This window comes from Patagioenas fasciata, chromosome Z (assembly GCF_037038585.1).
Source record: "Patagioenas fasciata isolate bPatFas1 chromosome Z, bPatFas1.hap1, whole genome shotgun sequence".
NCBI lineage: Eukaryota > Metazoa > Chordata > Aves > Columbiformes > Columbidae > Patagioenas > Patagioenas fasciata.
In genome coordinates, this window is record NC_092560.1 from 45,090,141 (window position 1) to 45,112,557 (window position 22,417).

A 22,417-nucleotide genomic window follows, 5' to 3' on the forward strand; every position below is an offset into this window, starting at 1 on the left:
CAGCTTAGCTGCATTAGCAACATGAAGTTATCAATGTCACTTTCTGTGGTAAAATGGAGATTTTTAGATTTGTCTTTCATGCTTTGAAGTTTTGACATTAGAGTCAAAAATAAATAGCTGAGTTGCAGTTTGTATAACTGGGGCATCTATATTACTGGACAGATACATGGTTTTGTGGGTAGTATTTTTGACGTTTTGCTCAGGTGAGAGTATTTTTATTATTAATAATGTGTTCATTTTCCTTTTTTCCCCATTTCAGCTTCTCCAACATACATGATACCACTATCAGGAAGAAAAATTGCTTTAAATACATATACCCCTGCAAAAATTCAACCAATGCCACTTGAAACCTTGCCTGAAAGGCTAGCAATAGAGAAACCAACCTCATGTAAGTAACTTGTGCCAGTGGCAGAACAGCTAACTTAAGTATGTTATTTCCAGCAGTAGGATTCTTTCTTGTATGTTAGGTGATCAATACAGGCTGGGGGATGACATGATTGAGAGCAGCCCTGTGCAAAAAGACTTCAGAGTACTGGTGAATGAAAGACTGGACATGAGCCAGCAGTGCGCACTTGCAGCCCAGAAAGCCAATCATATCTTGGGCTGCATCAAAAGCAGCGTGGCCAGCAGGTAGAGGCAGGTGATTCTGCCCCTCTGCTCTGCTCTGGTGAGACCCCACCTGGAGTTCTGCATCCAGCTCTGGAGCCTTCAGCACAGGAAAGACACGGACCTGTTGGAGAAGGTCCAGACGAGGCTACAGAAATGATCAGAGGGCTGGAACACCTCTCCTGTGATGACAAGTTGAGGGAGCTGGGGTTGATCAGCCTGGAGAAGGAAGGCTCTGGGGAGACCTTATTGCGACCTGTCAGTACTGAAAAGGGGCCTGTAAGAAACATGGGGACAGACTTTTTAGCAGGGCCTGTTGTGACAGGACAAGGGATAACGGTTTTCAACTAACAGAGAGTTAATTCAGACTAGATACAAAGAATAAATTTTTTTACAGTGAGGGTGGTGAAACACTGGAACAGTTGCCCAGAGAAGTGGTAGATGCCCCCTCCCTGGAGACATTCAGGGCCACACTGGATGGGGCTCCAAGCAACTTGATATAGTGGAAAATGTCCCTGCTCATTGCAGAGGAGTTGGACTAGAGCATCTTTGAAGGTCCCTTCCAACCCAAACTATTCTATGGTTCTGTGATAATTTCTCAGTCAGCTAATACTTAACTTTCCCTTTCTATATACCCAGGATCATTTTACAGGTCAACAAGAACTGAATAGCATTGCACAAGTAGTTTTAGCAGTAAAACTGTGTTAATAGTTACTTCTCTTATCTTCCGAAGTATTTGAAAGAATTTCTATAGCCTGAAAATTCATGGGGTTTTGTATTGTTTTCAAGTATAACAGTATTTCCAGCTATCTCCAAGTAAGACAAGCAGAGGAAGTTTATTTATTTAAATGGCAGAATTTCTAAGATGTTTTCTGAACATCTATTATAGACTTCTGTGATCAGGTTCTGACTAAAGCTGCCAATAATATGATGATGCATTTGCTCATTAGTATATTCAGTTTGAACTGTTGGCCAGCTATGCTGTTTGCTTTTGGATGGTTGTGCTGTTTAGAGGGCCTCTACAACAAAATCGCATTGCATTTCTGATTTCGTTAGATACGGTGTGGCTTTGTGTGTATTTCTGTGCTAGGTGATGTGTTTTTCTTGGTTTTGATGCTTTTTAGCTTGGGTATTCTTGAGTGTAAAACCTAATACTTTCTTTATTTGTACAGCTGCCACGGGATCTTCTGTTTATGTATCTAATGTTAAGCTGTCTCTTGGAGAGTCCTCACTAGATGTAGAACTCAGTGGTGAAACTCTTCCTGAGAAGAAATGAAATTGATCAGACAAAACTGGAGGCAACTTCTTAAACATTTGTTTGGCATTCGTTCAACTAAATTACTGAGTTTTCAAAAGCCGTTTATGTCTGCAGTTCATAATGCACTTAAGAATCTTTAGTTTATACATGTAGTGTGCACGGTACATATTTAGGTCAAATGTCTTTCCTCATTTTCTAAAACATTTCAGGAAATACATTTATTTATCAGTTTCATGAACTGCACTCCTTTAATGGAAAAGCTGCACATGAACCTTTACAGTGTCTTCAAATATTTACTATGAACTTGTACAAAAAGAAAATACCAGTGCAGTGGTATGTGTTGCAGTGGCTCTGTTCATGTCACAGTAATGATGGCATTGTCTGTTGTCATTATAAACTTCTATTTTCTGGAGTTTACAGTTTCCTTGTGAATTTCTTCTGTGGGCTGAAATGTAATGCACATCTTGGCTAGAAGCTTTTTTAATTTAACTGCATTTCCAAAGAGATCTCTTTTTGCCTGGTTTTGAAGATAAACAAATGATTTCTGCATTTGAATTATTTCATATATGCTGCAATAATTAGGCATGATGGAATGAGTTAATGTATTGTCACTTTTGACTGTCCTTATTTTTACTGTGTGTTTACATCAGACTTGTGACATTCAAATGCACCTTCTCTTTTATTGTTTAGTATACATGCTTGCATATGGGTACCTGTTTATCATCCAGCAGATAAAATTGTCTTTTGTATGTTTTTATCCAAAACTTATTTCATTTATTTAAAAGACAGCTTTATTTGCTTCGCCATTATGTTTCTACAAAAAGGTGATATTAAAAATCAGGTTTTGTAAAAAGAGAAATGGTGACAGCTGGTCTGCTAGTAAGTTTATCCTAAAAATTGTAAATATTCCATCTATGCTTTATTATCATCCCTTCAGAGTAGAGAGAAACTGTGGTCTACCAGAACTCAGTGCTTACTGTTCCAGAATACTCAGGATTCATTGTGGACTGGGGATTTTCATACATCTCTCCTTACAATTTAGGTGGTTGACAACTTTCATTAAAAAACAAACAAACAAACAACAGATTTTATAAGAGCTGTGAGAAGCATTAGTAAGTCAATAGAACTTTGAGTTACTGGATCATGTAATCAGCCAGTCTCAGAGTAGTTCTTGTGATTCTTATCTGTGGCATGAAATATTACTGAATTATTATAATTATCCCAAATGTATGAAAATATTGTCCACCTCTGTAAGTTCAAGTGGCTAATTATTAATATTGGACTTCATAAATTACAAGTTAGATAATTCCTTTCACATTAAAGTTGCAGAAGACATAGCTTCCAACTAATATTTTGAAGTGGGGCTCTTACTCATCTCCAGAGCCAGTGCAACTATAATTACATTCACTTTGCCACAGATCTGTTTTCAGTGTATACCACACATTAAATGGCTTCAGCAAACTAATTCTAAAAATGCTGGTTAAATACCAAAAATACAAAGGGTTTCACAGCTGTATACTTAAAACATTTCATTTTCTGTAGTGTAGTTGTGTTATTGTCAGTGTTGGTCTTGTACACAACTGAATGTACACTTGTTTACTGTTTAAAAAAACCCAACTGTTAAAATTTAAGTATGCGTATCATTCCAGTCAACCAAAGCTGTGGCAGAATGTTTTTTATGTGTGCCTAAATAAAAACAAGGTCACTGGCAAATTTTCTTCATTTTGTTTTCTTTTAAGAACATATGTGAAGTGAATAGTTGACTCAGTAGTCTTGGTGGAAAAAAAAAAAAAAATTACAAATAAGCCATTAATATACAAATAAGGCAAAATCTTGGTGGTGAAGGACATGACTTATAAGAAATGAGGCTTTATAATTTTATACTAAATTCACTTCTCAAAAAGATAGTCACATATTCTGCAGTGTTTCCTCAACAAGAATGGTAACATTAAAGACCACTGTGAGTGCTCTTCTATTTTCTATTAGTACCGTAGCAGTATGGCAGAATGTGGACTGTACTGAGCTCATATTTATGTATTTTTAGTCCAATTTCTTTATGCAATCTGGCTTTCTTACATTCAATTTTTGCAACTGTACATCCTATTCCAATCAGATTTGACAAAGGTCAAAGAATAAGATCTTTATTCTGTTCAGTAAAAGGAGCAAAAATCACCAACAAGGGAAAACAAGGTACTTGGGTGATGGACATTTTTTACCAGATCAAGAATTCTCCTAATACAATTGCAATATCTTTGTTTCCAGCAAAGCCTATTTTGTCTGGGTGCACGTCTTACTAAACCTCCTGTTCCAATACACCTCTCCAAAAGAGAGAATAACTGCTCCTTTCATAAGATTAATATTATTTATTGTATACTGTGTGAGGTGACATATGCAGGATGCAGGAATAAATGTAAAACCACAGATGAAATGCAGGATAAGTTAGTTTTCATTACTTCATGAACCAGGTGGGTCTCTGAAGCACCATCTGGGCAGAAGCACACAAGCAGGAATACAGGCACTGCAGACCTCAGTCACTTGAGCATGTTTACAGTCCTCCTCACCAAACGTCCATTATATATCTGTATATACTAATATAAATACTAAAACTCTTGTGAATCTTTTAAAATCTGAGTATAAATTTACTTGGGCCTCCTGTCTTATTTGTCTTCAGATTGTTTACAACTTTTTAATCCCTCTTTTGCTTGAGCGCTGGGAATATATTTAGACTTAAAGTATCCTTTCTAAAACCTCCATAAATTATTTTAAATTACTACGCTGAGAAATATTTTGAACCATTTATGAATTCAAACTGTCTATGGTCGTTGTAGGTCCCTTCCAACTGAAATATTCTTTTTCCCTTCCCTTCTTCTCTCCTCTCCCTCTTCTCCTGTATTCTATTCTATTCCTATTTCTGTTCTAAAATCCCATACATTTTGACCTCAACGTATGCTATGCATTCAATCCACAAACAATAAAGTTAACCAAGGATCATAGAAGTACAGAATAATTCAAGCAGGAAAGGGTCTCAGGAGGTCACTAGTCCAAACCTGTTGCCCAGTTCTGCATCATCTGTGAGACCAGACCAGGTCACCTAGGACTTCATCCAGATTGGGCTTGAAAATCTTGCAAGATGGAGACTGCACCACTTCTCTGAGCAACCTGGTCTGATCATGAACATGTCTAGTCACTACTTTTGCTTATTTAATAGATTTACATTTTTATTTTTATTAACTTAGGTTCACTTAACAGACCTAGACCAATGTTGGCAAGTACTTTTTGTTGCCTTCTCCTGTACATGTGAATACTGAATCTATCATTTTGTCTAAGACTGGTCCAAAACTTCCCTTTCCCTGTAACTTCTAATTCTTACAGTGTAGAACAGACTGCATATTTTCGTGTTGATTGATTCTATTTATTGCTTTGAGATGGTCTAGTTGGTACTAATGGAACATCTGCAAAACACACAAAGCTCTAAAAGCACCACCTTTCTTACATTCTTTCTGTGCTTACCACCTCCATCTGGACACAAATTCAGCCCTGCTAAAGTAGCTGTAATTCCTACTGAAATCAGCTTATTTAGGCAAAAAGGTGAATTTGGCCCAACAAGAAAATCAAGGGATATTTTTCACATGTACTAGAATTATTTTTCACTTGCTATATAAAAAATAAAAGTGAGATTCTATTACATGCTGTAGGAAAGACATTTTGTTTAGCTATTAAGTAAATTTTCACTATAGTTTCTTTTAACTTAGCCAAATAGCCTTTTAAGATATTTTTTAAAAATATTAAGCTTTTGGTTTTGGATGGCAAAATTTGCTAAATTGTATGGTGATGGATAATAATTTTTATCTTTTAATATAAAGATATTTCAGTTTTAATTATTTTTTTCCTGTGTAAAAGTTATTATACTAGTTCAGCTATACCCTGCTCAGAATTATTTTTCTCTTCCCCTACTCTCCCCCCAAATTTTTTATGTTATCCTTAATACAATTATGGATTTCCTGCAAAATCCAGACTTTCAGAATAATGGCCACAATCCTTATCAAGGGAAAAGAAAATGAATATTTAATAAAAAGTTTGTCTCATCAGGCTTTGGAATTAAATCCATATGCACAAGACCAACACATTAAACAGACTGAGTGAATATTCTTTCAATTGCTCAGATTTCAGTCCTGGTGATTTAATAACTTCATTAATGCTTACCTCACCATGCCATTTTCCCATGTACAAACCTGAAATGTACAAAAGCAAGGAAAAAAAAATATTTTGATAAAAGTTCTCTAAGGATAATAATACGGAAGAACTTAAAAAGAATAAAAGAAATTGAGCCCTTTTTATGTGTGTTTTACCTTTAATATTATGGGGTTTTTTATTGACTTGTATTGTCATAATAATTGACTCATTGATGCAGGAACCTACTGATGAGCATAGCCATCATAAAATGTACAGTACTTCATGTTCTGGTCAGGGTGACGATGCAGACAGCATAGTCCGTAATGGTCTGTGTGTTTCTCTGTGTTGAAGCAGCACTAAAAAGTGTGAATCAGATACATTCTCTGTGTTCTGTACTAAATCTACTAAGGTAGTTCTTAAAACACTTTTATGTACTTGCAAAACCAATGACTCTTAAGGGCTTACATACCTAAAGACTGTAGTTAAAATTCCTTATAAAACCCTTGTTGTTTCTGTCTCTGTTGTTTGTTCTAGCTGAGAATTTCCAAGAAATGCAAATTCCAGCTAGTCTGGTGCATATCTAGTGCTAACACCCTTTTTTGCAATTCAAGACCTGATGACTTGCAGCCTTCTTGACTGCTGGAACCAGCATGGCTGTCACACAGAGGACATCTATGCATTCCCTGGGACAGTAGAAAACACTAAATATGTATTTAGGTGTCTTAAAAGACAGTTTTAGAAACAAAAGCTGGCTCAACTCTACCCTGATTCAGCTCCTGACAAACTATTACTGAGACAGGAAAAAACAGAAGGACTATGATGTTAACACCTTCTCTTCCCCTTGTCTTTTCTTTTTACTTTACAGGAGGGAAGTTATGCGATTTTTTGCAAGGTTCGGTGCATTAGTAGCCTCTTTGCTCAGTATTTGCATAGCTAAATAAAATAGGGAAACGATCTAACTGGATGTTGGCAAAACCATTACTAAAGTTTTATATCTAGTCAGTGTCCAAACTTTGTAGATGTGGAAATACCACAGAGGTAACAGACGGAGATCAGAAGTACTTCAGTGAAGACACCAAGAGATGGTTACTTGATCCCTTCATATAGTTGTGTACAAAGTGAAAAGATAGACCGGATTAAAGCTGATTAAGCCAGAAACTACCAGAATAGGTGAAATGAGGGTCAGGTAAGGCTTGTACCAACAAGGCTCACTGCTTAGCATTCCAGAGGTGCCTCTGCAGAGTGGGTCCAGAAAGACATTTCAACCCCAACTGTTGTCCCTAATGGTGGGATATTTACCTGTCGTGCAGACACCAATCAAGTTTCTCATTTGTCTTCCTGTTCTCTTCCTATGGGAAGTTACTCTTTACTCATGGATGCAGAGCAAGTATTTCTACACCATACAAATCCTTAAAGCATAAAGAGTACGCCCAGATTTTTATGAATCAAGACATCATTACGGTCCAGCTGACCTGGTGTCTACTACCTCCTCCAGTACAGCACCCTGGCCCCAACCGCAGGGAGCTGCGTGCAGCCAGCAGACCCCTGCCTCCTCCAGGGTGCCGCAGCCCGGCCTCGGGCCGCCACCGAGGCCTCAGCCCCCTCCTCGCAGGCACCAGCCCGAGACGGCCGGTTTCAGGGAGAGACGGGAGCCCGGAACGGAAGGGTACGAGGCGAGAGGGGCTCAGGGTGCCAGGCGGGCCCAGGTCGGGCCCGCCGCGCTGCGAGGAGCTGCCGGCTGCCGCCCAGCCCCGCCATCTCGCAGAAGACCGACCCTACAGCGCTCACAGCCGCCCGCCGCCACTAGCTGGCGCCCTGCCCGCCGCCGCCCCGCCCATCAGACCGAGCTTGCGAAGCGGGCCGGGCCGGGCCGGGCCGACTGCAGCGGGGCGCGCCGTACTGGGCGCTTCACTGTTCCTTCCGCGCCCGGCGCAGGGTCCCGCCGCCCTGGATCGCAGGTAGGAGGCGGGGATGGCACCGCTCCACTCAGCCGGCCAGGCGGCACTTCGGCTTCCGCGGTCTCGGGCCCTGCCCACGCCTCACGGAGTGGGTGCCGGAGCCGGCTGGGCGAGTGGGTGCAGGGAGGCCTCGGGGGGGTGCGGGCCCTGGCGCCCCGGCGGAAGCGGTGCCGGGCTGTGGGGCCTGAGGCGGTGTGTGGCAGCCGGCACTGGCGGTGGGCGCCGGGCGCGGGCCGCGGCGGGGTCTGTTGGGAGCCGCAGTCTTGCCACCCGCGCCCCGGGCCGAGGCGGGAGAGACGCGAGCCGCTCGGTGCGGCCTGGCCCTCCCACGGGTGGTGGCCCCTCTGTCCCCTCACAGCGGTGCTGGGCGCCGCGGTGGGGCCGCTGCCGCCTTGGGAGCTTCGGGGCCGCCGGATCCCAGGGCCCGCGGGCTCCTAGGGTGGGCTTGACCTCCAACACCGCGGAGGTCCTGGCGCATATGTCCCGCCCGCTTCTTCCGCCAGCCGGGCGGCGCTCCCAGCTGGAGGGGCTTCTGCCGGTCTGCGTGCCCTGCGGTCCCAGCCCGCGGCCGCTTCGCCTCCCCAGCAGCAGCCGATGAGCGCAGTGCAGTGCGCGGGCAGTGAGCAGCGTGTTCATCGTTGTCCCAGCGCGTCTCCAGCGCACCAGGGTGCCGGTGGCAGGGCCCGCGTGCGGCGGGACGCCCGGGGAGTTCTCGTGCACGACCCGAAGCCGGCGGTGGGGTGGCTCAAGTGCGCTTTCCATGCCAGCTGCTACTAACAGTATAAGCGGTGGAAAAGCCAGAATTCACCTGTCAGCACCTCAGTCCATAACTATTTACAGCTCTCTTCATTGTCACCACCAGCAGTCCCCATACCATTCTTAATACTCTTAGGAAAGTGCTAAACCTGAATATGGCCTTACCGTTCAGTTGATAGTAACAAAGTGCACTAGTGCCCAGCTTTGTGTGGGTAACTTTCTATTTCCCTGCAATAAATCTTGCTTAGTGAATGGTAAACAGAGGGTCAAAGCTCTGTTTACATGTTGATTGTACTGTCCATGATACTTATTTCCCACATTTATGCAATCTAACATGCATTAAAGTGTTACTTTACAGAGTATGAAGCTTGCTAAGCTGCTTTGGTTTATTGGCAGGCATGTTTTGCCAGTTCTACTTCTGCATAGTAAGATATTGGAGGACTGTGTCTGAACATTTGAGGCACTGTTTTGAGTATTCTACAGATATGTAGAAAAATAGTCTCAGATCTTAATTTCTTCATATGTAAGTTAGTTATCTGCTATTTTACGTAGGTGGTTTAGCTGGCATAAAGAAAATAGCAACTGATACGCATTAGTAGGTGTTTTTTGTGGACATATCTTTGCTTGTTAGTGTGCTCTCTAGAGTGGTGCAGTACGTCACTGTACATACTTCCATACATGCTGGCATAGTTGCCTGTGGAAACGAGCTGATGACAGAAGGCTGCAGTTACACCGATCATAGTGAGAGTGATGGAGAGGTCTTGCTGCTGTACCAGTAGCTGGCTGACTTCTGACACGTCTCTTCCTGAATACGGTAAGAGTCCTTGGACCATTTTCCAGGATGGATGTAGTGAGGACTGGGGAACTGATGCTTTGTTTTGCCACAAGGAAGAGAATGATGCAGTTTTTTTCCTAGTTGTCTCTCTTACTGAGAACTTCTCCTCCCACCGCCTTCATGCTGTTGGTGTATTTTGAACCATATCCTGTCTTACATGGTATGGTTGCTTTATTCTTTTTTCCCTTGAGGAAGAGTGTCTTTTAGAGTAATGAAAATGGAGGACAGTGGTTCTCACAGTGACTTTTGAAACAGAAAGAAGGCAATGGCAGTGTGATTGCTGAAATTAAGTTCTTGCATAACAGTACTGACATAGTGACGTGTCTTTCTTTATAATCTCGTATTCTTTGACCAGTCTGATGCTGCCAGCTTGGCCACCAGGCTTGCATAATCATGTGCAAATGCAGTACATTATGATGAAGTCAGATGAACTGAGTATTCTGCATCAGTTTTCTGTTCACACTAGTTGTAAGCTGAATACAAATTTACTGTACCTGCATGTGCTGTTGTGCTTTTATTAATTTTTATTCCATACTTGCATTACACTTAAACATTTATTTTTAGGTAGCATTTTAGTATGGAAAGGACCATTTGAGAAGAAGGCAGAGAACGAAACTTAAAGATGTTGTATGCATAACTCTAGTAAGCTTGAGGACGTGACCTTTAGCAATGTGAGTGGTGTAAGTGAATGAGAAACCTTTCCAACAAACACGTGAATATCTGCTGCAGGTTGCATCAAGCTAAGACAAAGAACTAGTCTTTAAAGTGCTTTAATTAAAACAAAACAAACTAAATTGCATTGATTAAACATATTTTTCCTGATATTGTTGATTATGTCTTACTTTTAACCAGTAGCTTTCTTTGAATAGCTGTTCCTAGTCAAAAGCTGAATATAATATTGTTTTTTGTTTAGCTTAATACTTTCAAAATAAGACCTGGAGAGCTGTATATTCAGGTATGGCAACATGGGAAACTACCAAACAGGCATTTCTTATCTGACATAAAAGCAACGGAGACCTTTATTCACATTAGCATGTTGGTTTTTAAAGACAAAAATCAGCATTTATCCAGTGAAATCTCCAATACTTTTTTTTTTTTTTTTTTTTTTTTTTACCAATCTGTCTTTATTATTTTAAAAAGGCAATTTAATTGTTGTTGGCAAATCAGGTTTGGGGTCTTTGTTTTGTTTTTTCGAAGTAAGCTAACCTGAAACTGGAAAGAAGATAACTTTGAAAGTGAAACTTAGATTTTGGTTGGTGAGAAGATGAAAATCAAAAATACAATAAAATAAAGTACAGTTATAAACATTTTTAAAACTCACTAACCAACTAAAAAATAAAAGCTGTTTGTGTTACAGTGTGCATCGGGTTTTTTACACGTGTTACACCATTTTGTCTTTTGATGAGTGATGATAGTACACAGCCATCTTTATGCTGGCCAGAAGCATCAGCTCACTGATGGAGTCGGGGGGAAGTGTTCATCTGTTATTCCATCCAGCGAGGAAGTTGTTCTAATTATCTGAAGGTCTCTAAATATTTAAGAAGAGTTACCCTCTGTCAAAAACTTCCGTCTAATATTACTTGGCAAAGAGATATTACAAGTTAAATGGCTTTCTTTCCCACCATTTTCTTTTACTTTCCCTGCTTGATAAGTCTGCTCATACACAATTCATTAGCCTGAACTGACTCTTGAAATTCCATCTGTCTCCTTTCTGTGTAAATTCTCTGTGGGATGAGCTAGTTACTTCAGTTTCCTGTTGTAGTTACTCTAATTAATTTGTAACCCTCTTTGTATTTAAAAGGTAGTTTCCTGGATCATCATTGTTTTCTGTTCAAGGCTGCATTAATAATAATAATTTAAAAACTGGTTAAATAGTTTTTGATTCTTGCAGCTGGAACATATTACTAGGAATTAATTTTATCCTTTGCAAAACATTTAATGATTCCTTGTTCTGTACAAACTGGGTGGTATTTATTGTCCATTGTACTGGATTGCTGAAGGGCTTAATACTATTGACAAGAACCTCACACACAAACACGTTATTATGTAGTCACCTTTTTCATGGATTGTTTTGTGGACTATTGTTTTCTATCACATCCTATAGTTAATGCACTGGCTTTATGACTTCAGTATCAGTTCATCTGTTTTCTTAAGGCCTGCATGATCATAACGTACGCTTTATACGTAATTTCATTTCTTGCATTTAATTTTGAGGAAAAAATGTGCGCTAAACTTCGTTCTTCATCTGAATGTTGTCTCATGTGGTACAACTGTTTAATATTACCTCCATTTGCTTTTCCTTTAGTTTAGTTTGGAATTTCTCCTAAGAACAGCAAGAGTTGGTGAAGAAAACGTATAGTTTATTGATACCTTTCGTGAGCTTTTTCTCTGTAATACATTTTGTTTTACCCCATGCCCATGTCAAGAGCACGGTGAAGCAACATTAGCCTAGGTCACTTCAGCTGAAGGTAACAAGCATACCTAAAAACAACCATTGTCTCTGGCGGCATGTGCAGCAGTATCATCAACCTGGAAGAACCTACAGGCTGCATACGTATCAAAGTCTATGGCCTACCTTCCCCAACTCTAGAAAAAGAAATATGTCACCTTTGTGGATACTCTTACATAGCTGAATTTTAGCTCATTTTTCCCCTTTCAACTAAACATTTCATTTGTTTTAGTTGCAGATTGGAAGTACTGATTTACAGAAAACTTTGCTCTACAAGTATGTAATTCCATAAGCATATTTCAGTGACAGAGAAACAAGGCGGGATTTCCAAGAGCACATAACACATGTATGTGAATTTTTCTTGTCAAACTGCAAGGGAAAAGATATAGACCTTGTTCTCCACCTTCATAAACAGAGACAATTGAAATAATTAAAGATGTATTCTGGCTTCGTACGTGCTTTACATGTGCTGGATGACTTTACTTACTCCCGATGTTTGATAGACAATGGATCTTTTATGTGCATTGTATATATTATGTAATGACAGCACAGAGATGGGAAAGTGTCAAAACTGTGTTGATACTTCTGTGCAGTATGTTTGACTCTGTAAAAGAGTTGGCCATCTTTCCATTCTGCGATCTGCTTATTGCAATTATGAGGGTTTTATCAATGAGACAGGTCTTTGTGATTCTTAAGAAATTGTACTACCTGCAGACTTGGCATCTGGAGTGTCTGTCAGATCTCTTGTTTTTAGGGCTGTTCATTGCCCTGAAGCACAGAAATGGAAATTCTACAGTTTCAGGCTGAAATACTAGGTTGGAGCTTGCTGACTTGAAGGCTTTTCTTCTCTGATTTTCCGTTGTAATGTTTTTGGCCAGGGAGAAGTAGTTATTTGGAAGTAACTTGTGCCTCCTTTCCTTCTGCTTATAGTTATTCTTCGAAGTTGATTGCTTTTTGTTACCAGGGCACACACCTATGTTTCAAACAGGAGTAAATTTATTTAAAAAACTGTGTTCTGCAAAGATCCTGTGTTGCTTTCCAGTCCTTGAGGCTTTTTTAACTCAAAAAGTGCATGGACACATCTCTTCCTCCCTCCTGTTCTTTAGCACACATATTGTTGGGTTTTGTGGGGTTTTTTTCGTTGTTGCTGTTTGCATGTGGCTACATAGTATGATTGATTTCTAACCTTGCTGTATGACTGTTTTGTTTATACTTCTTCTAGCATTTCAGCTTTTCTGCAGAACAGGTCTAGTCTTTATAGAAGATTACTGGAGTGATTTCTGAGCTGCAGGGTAAAAGCTGGGAATTAAAAAAGCAGGAACAGTTAAATATTTAGGCTTCTTGGCAAAAGCACAGGGCAGCCAAAAGTTTTAATGCAATTTTTTTCTGTGCCGTGCCTCAAGTAGCCTTGTTCCTGATGGTACAGGAACTGTGATTTCTGCTTAAGGAATTGTCATTAATATCTTCAACTCATTGGCTGAAACCTTACCATATTTACTGTCTCAATGCGAGATACGGTACATAAGTAAGAAACAGAACTGCTTCTGCTATTTAGAAAGTTTTAATTTAGTCCATAAATACATTCCAAAGTCAATTAAATATAATGGGCAACATTCTGGAGTTTCGTGTGAATGTTTATTTGAGTGAAAAATGTTGGTGTTTGGTTTGCCTCAGTGTTTTAATTTTTTTATTTAAGTTTTGCCGTGTTACCTGTATTGTTAAATTCAAAATGTTTAAAAGCTCGCTGGATTAAGTGCATTTGTGTATCTGTAAAAGTGATGCTACGTAAAACTGGTAATGAAGAACGCTGAGTAGACTATGAGAACTGAAGAAAGGACATTTAATACTCAAGGAACATTAGTAATAGTCACTCCATAATAGAAGTTTGTCCATGGCAGATAAAATCCTCTTCAGCAAAACTATGGGAATTTTGTTTACTCCCAGTTTATTAGCATAGGATGGGAAGAGCAGGTTGATTTGATACCACTCAGGGAAGCAGAAGTGGGAACATTACTTAAACTGCTCCTTCCCAATCCCTGAACAGAAACAAGGTAGGTTTAAATTTTGCATGATGCTTGTTTATTTTCTTTTGCAAGTGAGAGTTGCACACGGCTTCCTCTCTTATTTTGAGATGAATAGAGATTGATCTCAGTGGGGATGCTGGGGGTGTCTAGTTGCAGAAGTTTGAATAAAATATTTCTTTGCTTGTTGCATCTTTGCTACTCAGCCTGTGACCTCCTAAGCCTCAGAATGGCAGAAAATAACAGTTTTGTAAGTTTGCAAACTGATAATAGTATGTTCTAAGTCAGTCTCATTTGTGAAGCTGAGCTTTTGAATGTGATTTGCAGTCTCCTATAATGAAATTCAGAATTGTGTTTCTGCACTTGCAACCAACTTTCCTTTCTTGAGTCTCTTTTAAACATTACAAAGCTATGCTGATTTTTTTTGTGAATTATATTGTCTAGAGATTCACTTGCTACTGTTTAGAGCAAAGGGGAAGCTGACAATGTAGGAAGCATGGATCTGGAAACAAATGTGACCTTTTTATTTTGTGAAGTAGCTGTGTCATCAAAATGGTGTAGATAATGCTAAAAACGAAGAAATGAAAATAATCAAGCCTCCTCTGTTCTTACATCCACTAATGTATACTTGATGTGACATTGACCCTGCCTTTCCGTGTTAGAGATAGTAATGGCTTGTGGCAGACAATTGTATCTGCAAAGGTGTCAAACTATGTATTTGGAGAGGTTGTGAAGAAAAAAAAGGTCAGGGAAAATTAGTCTGTTTCCAGAAGAAACAGAAAAACAAACACCATAGAATTCAGTATATTGGTTATTCTTAAGATGCGTATAAGAATCTTATGCTATATTCATTAATTGCTAGTATACTGTTTCCTTTGTTAGAAATACTTTAGAAAAAAATAGTGTGAGTTTGACTGATTGTGAATGATGGTTTTTTTTTGGGGAAGGGTTGTTGAAGACCTATGAAGACAGCTCTGAAACAACCAAGATGCCATTCTTTGAATCTAAAGGAAGCTGTCCTCACATCTGGAAAAGTGAAGCATTACAGTACCCTCATTAGATGAGGTCTGGTCTGTAGTTGTGCCTGACTGAGGTAGTAGCTGTTAAACACATTTTTAAAATCTTCATTTACTGAGATAATTGACAATAGAAAAAATACATGGCTGAATATGGGAGAAATTTCTGTGGATGTGCTAGTGGATGTAGAGGTCAGGCAGTGTAAGGAATCAAATGGACTAAAAGGATGAAAAACTGGGCTGGAAGGATGCTGCTTTTTTGTGTACAGTTCTACTCAAGAATGTGTTTAATGTTTAAGAATATCAGAAATATATGTATGGTATCTTCTACTAAAAAAACCACCGAAGATAATTTCAAAAGGCGGATGCCAGTGATGGTTTTGTTATGCAACACTGTAGAGGATAAGACAAGACTTAATAGAGAGAGGTACTGGTTGTGACTTCCGAGTGAGACAAAATCTCATTTCTGCTGTCCTCTCTCAGTTTCTCTTTGCATAAAGGATCTATTTCTAATTAAGCTCTGTTTTGTTTTTAGGAGGATAGCATTGTGTTTAAAATGGAAGTTGACATAAATGGAGAGTCCAGAACTACCCTATCCACCCTCCCTGTGCCTGTTGCAGCAGTGACTCCTGCGGGCAGGATGGAAGCAGAGAAGCCCCGCTGTTCCAGTACCCCCTGTTCACCAATGCGACGAACTGTTGCGGGATATCAGATCCTTCACATGGATTCTAACTACCTGGTTGGCTTCACAACTGGAGAGGAGCTGCTAAAATTAGCCCAGAAGTGTACAGGAAGTGAAGAGAATAAAGGAGAATCTGGGCCGACCTTGCTCTCCAAACAGCTTGATTCAGGACTCACACGTTCTTCCCGTTTGTACAAAACTAGAAGTAGGTACTATCAGCCATATGAGATCCCATCAGTAAATGGAAGGAGGAGGAGGCGAATGCCCAGCTCAGGGGATAAATGTACTAAGGCTTTACCATATGAATCTTACAAGACACTTCATGGTCCCCTGCCACTTTACCTTTTAAAAGGTAAAAGATCTCATTCAAAATCCCTGGACTACCTCAATTTAGACAAAATGAGCATTAAGGAACCTGCTGACACAGAAGTGCTACAATACCAGCTCCAACACCTTACCATTAGAGGGGACCTTGTGTTTGCAAGAAATAACACATGATCTTGAATTTAGCATCAATTCCTGAGTATTTCTCTGCTGCAAAAATCCACATTGTCCACATCGTAGGTGGTTTTATCAGCTAAATGTTATCAGAAAGTAATTTATTTGAATAGAAACTTGGCAATGCAATGTGCTACAAATACCCACAGGGAGAAATCTTTCCTAAGCAAGCAAATTCTGATGCAAATTTGACTGCAACTGGTGGATATTTCTTTGGACACCTTTTAACAAATTGAGAAAGCTTTTGGTCTTTGAGTTTGAGGTTTTTGGGGGTTTTTGTTTGATTGGATGGTTGGTTATGGTTTTTTGGTACAATTAGATCTAGTATTTATAGTAGTTTAACACTGAAAGATTGATGATGCCTGCTTGGTTGTTTCTAATTTTGGCTTAATGTTAGAAACTGAACTTCGATAAGTAGGTTTAGGAGGTCTTTTGGTTTTACTTTTGTTCCTGTATTCTACAGTAAAATGTATGTATTATTTTTTAATTAATGGAGAGGAAAGTGAGCTTGGCTAAACTGGGTGATGTGCTGTTTAAACAATCCAGTTGAAATGTTTTCAAACTGCACGTGTACTGATGATGAGAGTGAGATTCACTTGTGAAACAAACCTTTGCTACTTGAATCCTGTTAAATTATTTTCTAGTTTCTGCACGGAAGTAATTTCTTTCCTCTGTTCTATAAAACTTGTTCAAGAGAATTATTTCGGTTATTAAAAAGAAATATTTTGGGGAGAGATTTTTTTTTTTGTTAGTGGAATTCATTTTTTACATTGTCTTGACACACAAACAAGGGTTAATTTCAGATTCCAGTAGATGCACTAGAATGTCTGCATTGGTGTATCAATGTTTTTGAATTTAATTCATGATTTCTATGTCAGGTATAGTAACAGAAGGTGTCAACTTCAGCATTGCTTTGGAAATTCAGTTGATTTGAAGCACTGCACACTCGAGATCTGGAAGGGCTTTTTTGGTTTTTGGGGGTTTTTTTGATGCAGTGCAGTGGAAGTATTTCTGTATTAGCCTTGAAGAGATGATCCTGGATCATTCAACAGAGTGAACTGAATACAGTGGCTAACTTTGTTATTTTAGATTATTTTTATCCAAACACAATATGAAATACAGTTTTGGCAGCTGCATTTCTAGCTGTATTTAAAACATTTTGGTAACTTAAGCTTAAAAATGGAAAATAGTTTTCAGGCTTCTTTTTTTAGCTGCAATCTTCTACTGAAGCAGTGTGCAGCTTGGTTTTGACTGATGAATTCTGCAGAAGTTTAAAATAAGATCACATTGTTTTGCAACATAAATTATTAGATCACTTTTTCCTGGTAGAATTAGGATTTTTTTGTTTGCTTGTTTGTTATAGTTCAGAATTAAGAGAAAGCACTAGTCAGTGCATGCTCTGTGGAAAACGAGGAGTTGTTCTGTCACTTCTCAATTGTAAATGAAGGCAGCCCAGTAGTCTTCATCTTTCTGGTTTGGTTATTTTTTTTTTAGGTTTGTTAGAATTCTTTGCAGCAGAATGTGTTTTTAAAAGTTAACTACACTTGTGTAAATTTAATGTTTTGAACAATGATCTTGAAAGTGAAATCTTCCTATATAGTCTTCAGTTTGAAAAACAGAATGTAGTCAGATGCCAAAGAGATGGAAATTTTGTTTAAAGAATAAACACCACTATTTGTTGAAATACCCTATGAAATGGTATTTCTAGCTTAAAAATTTTAAGGGTGATATAAACACCTATCTGCTGTGTAGGAGAAAGAGAACACTTGAAAATACAGCTTCTTTCATTTAAAAACAACTTTAAAGCAGGGATCTTGGACTTCTGTGAAATAGGTGCTTAGGTTTGTTACTTTGTTTCAGGTAATGGGCCATGCGATTATTAATGTTTTGTGCATGTGTTTAATGTCATCCTGTGCCATAATTGTATAGCTACACTAATAGAGGGGTTGACGGCTATCCAGCTGAGTTCAAACATTAAAAATGTGTTAGTACTTTTATCTGCTTGGTGATTTGCTTGTGAAGGTGCTTACATGTGGTAATATTCTTTGCTTAGCTCATACGCACTTGCAGCTCTCATATCCTCATTCAGGAGCCCCATGTTTTGCAAGTTTGGTTTGTAATGTTCATTATCAAAACTCTTTTATCCATGAGAAATTTCTGGTTTTACCTTTAAAATAAGCAAAGTCTCAGAAAATCGGAAGCTTTTGATCTTGTCTTATTTTTGCTACTAATGATGTCTTGCACTAATCTGTTAAAATCAAAGATGAGATGGTTCCTGTAATAAATTAAAAGAAAAAAAAAGGCTAAAAAAAAAAAGTTTCCTTGTCCGCTAAAGATATCTTCCAGAGGATTAAAATAATGAAGGTAGAAATTATACAGCTTGGTAGCACAAATCTTCCGTTTAACAGGTCATTAACACCAAAGGAGATCTGGAATCAAGTACAAATCTGTAAGCTGGGATATCAAGGCAGATCTTAAAGTCAGGCACATTACTGACTTTTTGTTTTTGTTAATATACCAAAAAAGGATTGGTATGAAATCCATTCTTTATTTCAGTGTTTTCTTCCTTAATTTCATTAAGCCGTGATCCCATCTGGTGAGGGGTCTGCAGCACAAGTCTGATGAAGAACAGCTGAGGGATCTGGTGCTGTTCAGCCTGGAGAAAAGGAGGCTGAGGGGAGATCTTATCGCTGTCTACAGCTACGTGAAAGGAGGTTGTAGTGAGGTGGGTGTTTGTCTTTTCTCCCAAGTTGCAAATGATAGGACAAGGGGAAATGGTCTCTAGTTGTGCCAGGGGAGGTTCAGATTGGATATTAGGAAAAATATCTTCACAGAAAGGGTTGTTAGGTGTTGGAACAGGCTGCCCGGGGAAGTGGTTGAGTCACCACCCCTGGAGGTGTTCAGAAGACGTGTAGATGAGGTTCTTAGGGACATGGTTTAGTGCTAGAGTTAGGTTAAAGGTTGGACTCAGTGATCTTGAGGGTCTCTTCCAAACAAAGCTATTATATGATGTCAGGTATAAACTTTTAACTACTCCTGTCCTGCTGTGTTATAGTTTGTATTTACAGCTGTACACAGTACCTCACTGACCTTGTGGTTTCATTTATCTTCTCTCTGTCCATATGTTGTATTCTGACTCCTACTGAGATCTCTCAGGTGGTGATTTCTCTTGTTGAGCATGCTTGTTGTAGTGGAAACTGTTAATTGCAGACTATAGCCACTAGACCATATTGCAAAATCAGTGACAAACAAGCTTTTAGAATTTTCTAAAACTGCTCTCCTGGCGCTTTTTTTTTTTTTTTCCCCTGCTGGGAAGAACAGAGGAATGGAGAAAGGTTATTTTTAAACTGCTGAAAATGCAGATGTTGCTGTCTGTATATGGAAAAAGTTTCCCAGTAGTTCAGGGCTTGGAGCATAACTAATTATTGGGCAAATAAAAGAGGAAGCAAGCACAATTTTTAAGAATTGCAAGAGACCAGCAGAAAGGCTGTAAGCTGCATAAAAGACTTCCAAAATCTACAGTATGTCCAGAAATACTAGCTAACTAGTTTCAGTAAAGCTAGGTGGTGTCAGGCTGTATAATGTGCTTTTGAAGAAATGAAAAAGCTATCCAGAGCTGTGGTCTGAAAAAATCTTAAGTGGTTTTCAAAGTATCTTTTTATTTGGTAAAACACAAGTTTCAGTTAAAAAGGAAAAAAAAAAGTCCTAAGGTCAATACTAAACTAATATCAAGTTTAACAGATCAAATGCACGCTTGTAGTAGTAGGAAGGGAAATACTACCTATATACTGAGCAAAGAGTTGTTAATAGATAACTGTTTCTAACGCTTTCAATGGTACAAAAAAATCTGAAATTATCTAACATAATCAAATTGTGATTTTCTGGATGTTTGGGAGGGTGGTCTGGCCGAAGTCAATCATTAATGTTGAACTTCATCTTACAGGGGAAGGTGTGCTAAAAAGAAATAATGGGAAAAAATATCTTCGGTGCAAATAAGCAGAAAAAATTATTTAAGAGGAAGGTTAATCTCGAAGTGGTGCTACATTACAGAAACTAACTGGCATTAAGCTATTGCAAAATTGCTATTGAAAAATACGTGTTTATTACAATGCAGATAACTCTAAAGACAGCGCAATGTTTGGCAGCCGATAGTAGAAGTGCACATTTCTTTGCATATTGTCTGAGCATTTGGCAAATACAGTTTTAATTGATGATTCTTTCTGGGGACTGACTGTTCCCATGAGTGGTTCTCAGTGGTTTGGTCTTTTAGCTGGGACATCCATGATGAGCTATTACACTCAATACTGTAAGAGTGACAAAATCATGTGTCTGGTAAACAGATCTTCAGAAGAACACACTTGAAAATGTTTGGATTCTTCTTCTTTTTTTTTTTTTTTTTTTGGTCTGTATCACAGCGTATTTTTTAGCCAGAGGCTAATTCCGACTTTCCAAGTCCTTGACAACCTTCAGATGGATTGGTTGTTTTTTGTTCCAGTGATATTGCTAATGATTTTTTTTCCCTCTTTCCTCCTTATTCCATCATAAAAGCACTCAAAGAAGATTGAGCTCTGTCTTTCAGGTCTATGGAATACAGCAAAGTTCCTTTTTTTTGAAGTAGCAAGGGGGATACCTAGTTATTTGCAGTATTGGCTTCTTGTCTTGTAAAAGCTAGGTATTGTTGTTAAGTACATGATACTTAAGCATAGAAGTCTTTCTGTGAGCTATTTTTGTAGGCATTTTCTTCTCTTAACCATGATAGGAGAGTGTAGGCCATTAGGAGATGCTGATAACTGACCTACAAAGCATCACAGATTCATTAAAAAGAAAAAAAAAATCTCATGTCTCAGGAATGATTATCAAGCAATTCTTCCACATTTTTTCCTTTCATGGCTTACATCAATCAACAACTTACTTTACTTTCCTCCTCCATAATGCAAGGATCTTTCTTGATGATGCTGCTCCCTCAGAAGTTGCCTTTGGTTGCTGGCTGCATCTGTATGGCAGTAGTTAAGATTCAGTGCTGCTACTCCATTTGTGGTGTTGTGCATTTTTGTGGGATGGCTTAAGGCATGTCTTAACTCTTAGCTTTAGTCGTGTAGTGGTAGAGAATGGCATTGAAACAAACTTACAGAGGAACTATCTAGGCCACATTAGAAGACCCGAGGAAATAAGACTGTCAGCCTGTGAGGAAAAATCCAGAATCAGCTGACGTGCACTGAAAAGAAAAGGAAGGTAAGCGTAGTAACTGACCACATTCCATCCATTTTTAGGAGATAGTTGTCTAAACTTGCATGTGCTTGCTTTTACCCATTGAAGAATTGGTCTGGAGAGAGAAGAGGGAGAGGACAAAGAAGGAGAGCTTTGCACAGTGCTTTTATTTCTGTGAGTGCAGAAAGAATTCACCAGAGTATATCGGGAAAGACCAGAGAAATAAATGGAAAACCTCAGGCAGTGGTGCAAGAGTAGGAAGAGTGAAGTAGTGTAGTTTCAGTGTCAAAACAAATGAAGCCATGGAAGGAGATGGTGTGCTGGTCTCAGATCTCTCTAGAAAGCAATTGTTTGTATTTTTGGATGACTGAGTAGGGTGATGGGACATTTTGGCAAGATGCTGTGATCAAAGCTGGGCTGCAATGCAGGTAGAAAGGAGGAACTTGAGGGAGTGTGTGTGCATTTTCATAGTCCTAAGCTGAGGTGGAATTTGGAAGAGAGTTCTGAGGGAATAAAGTAATAATCCTTATGCCATTTGAATATGGTCTGAATTAAAATCCTGTGGTGTTTCTTCGGTGTTCTGGAGCTCTACACAGTGACAATAGGTGGCTGGTGCAATTTCGTAGTTCTTTGACAAAGCAAAGTGTAAAATGGTCCCTGAGCAAGAAGAAATCTTTTGTCATGTTGCATATTATTACTTTCAGCTAAAAGAAAAAAAAAAAGCTTCAAGATTCTTCGTATATTCCAATATAAATACCAACCTTGATGTCTAGTGTGATTATTGCCCCACTTCATTTTGCTAGACTTGCCTGCTGATGCTCCTCATGACCTTTCTGGGAAAGTGAAGGAGACATAAGTGCTAAAATATGCAAGAACTTTGAGAACAACATTAACAGGTTAAATGGAGCAAGCCACAATTTGCTGTAGTGCTTTACATTAACCTATATTGCAGAAAAT

The 22,417-nt window shown here is 39.1% G+C and overlaps 2 protein-coding genes across 6 annotated transcripts in view; both read left to right on the forward strand.

Annotated features, from left to right (window-relative positions):
- The window catches only part of PPIP5K2 (diphosphoinositol pentakisphosphate kinase 2), a 59,869-nt gene extending 56,292 nt beyond the window's left edge, over positions 1-3,577 (forward strand). Inside the window, exons 31-32 of the mRNA XM_071802110.1 lie at positions 260-388; positions 1,779-3,577. Of these exons, the coding sequence (XP_071658211.1) occupies positions 260-388; positions 1,779-1,882 (233 nt within the window). The 3' untranslated portion in view covers positions 1,883-3,577. The remainder of the gene's footprint in view (positions 1-259; positions 389-1,778) is intronic.
- On the forward strand, positions 311-18,452 carry MACIR (macrophage immunometabolism regulator). Of its 5 annotated transcripts, none has more exons than XM_071802108.1 (2): positions 311-388; positions 15,608-18,452. In XM_071802108.1, the coding sequence occupies exon 2, from the start codon at positions 15,629-15,631 to the stop codon at positions 16,250-16,252; it is 624 nt and encodes a 207-aa protein (XP_071658209.1). In that variant the 5' UTR covers positions 311-388; positions 15,608-15,628; the 3' UTR covers positions 16,253-18,452. The 5 variants fall into 5 exon arrangements, with proteins under 5 accessions (XP_071658209.1, XP_065717767.1, XP_065717769.1 ...); XM_065861695.2 differs by lacking the exon at positions 311-388 and adding an exon at positions 7,870-7,995; XM_065861697.2 differs by lacking the exon at positions 311-388 and adding an exon at positions 8,367-9,565.
- Positions 18,453-22,417: the final 3,965 nt, after the last annotated feature.

What these genes read in the sequence shown, in the direction of transcription:
- MACIR (XM_065861694.2), top strand. Translation starts at nt 10,216, where the DNA reads ATGCATAACTCTAGTAAGCTTGAGGACGTGACCTTTAGCAAT. An exon ending in AGGACGTGACCTTTAGCAAT is followed by an intron (nt 10,258 to 15,607) that starts GTGAGTGGTGTA and finishes TTTTGTTTTTAG; the next exon opens with GAGGATAGCATTGTGTTTAA.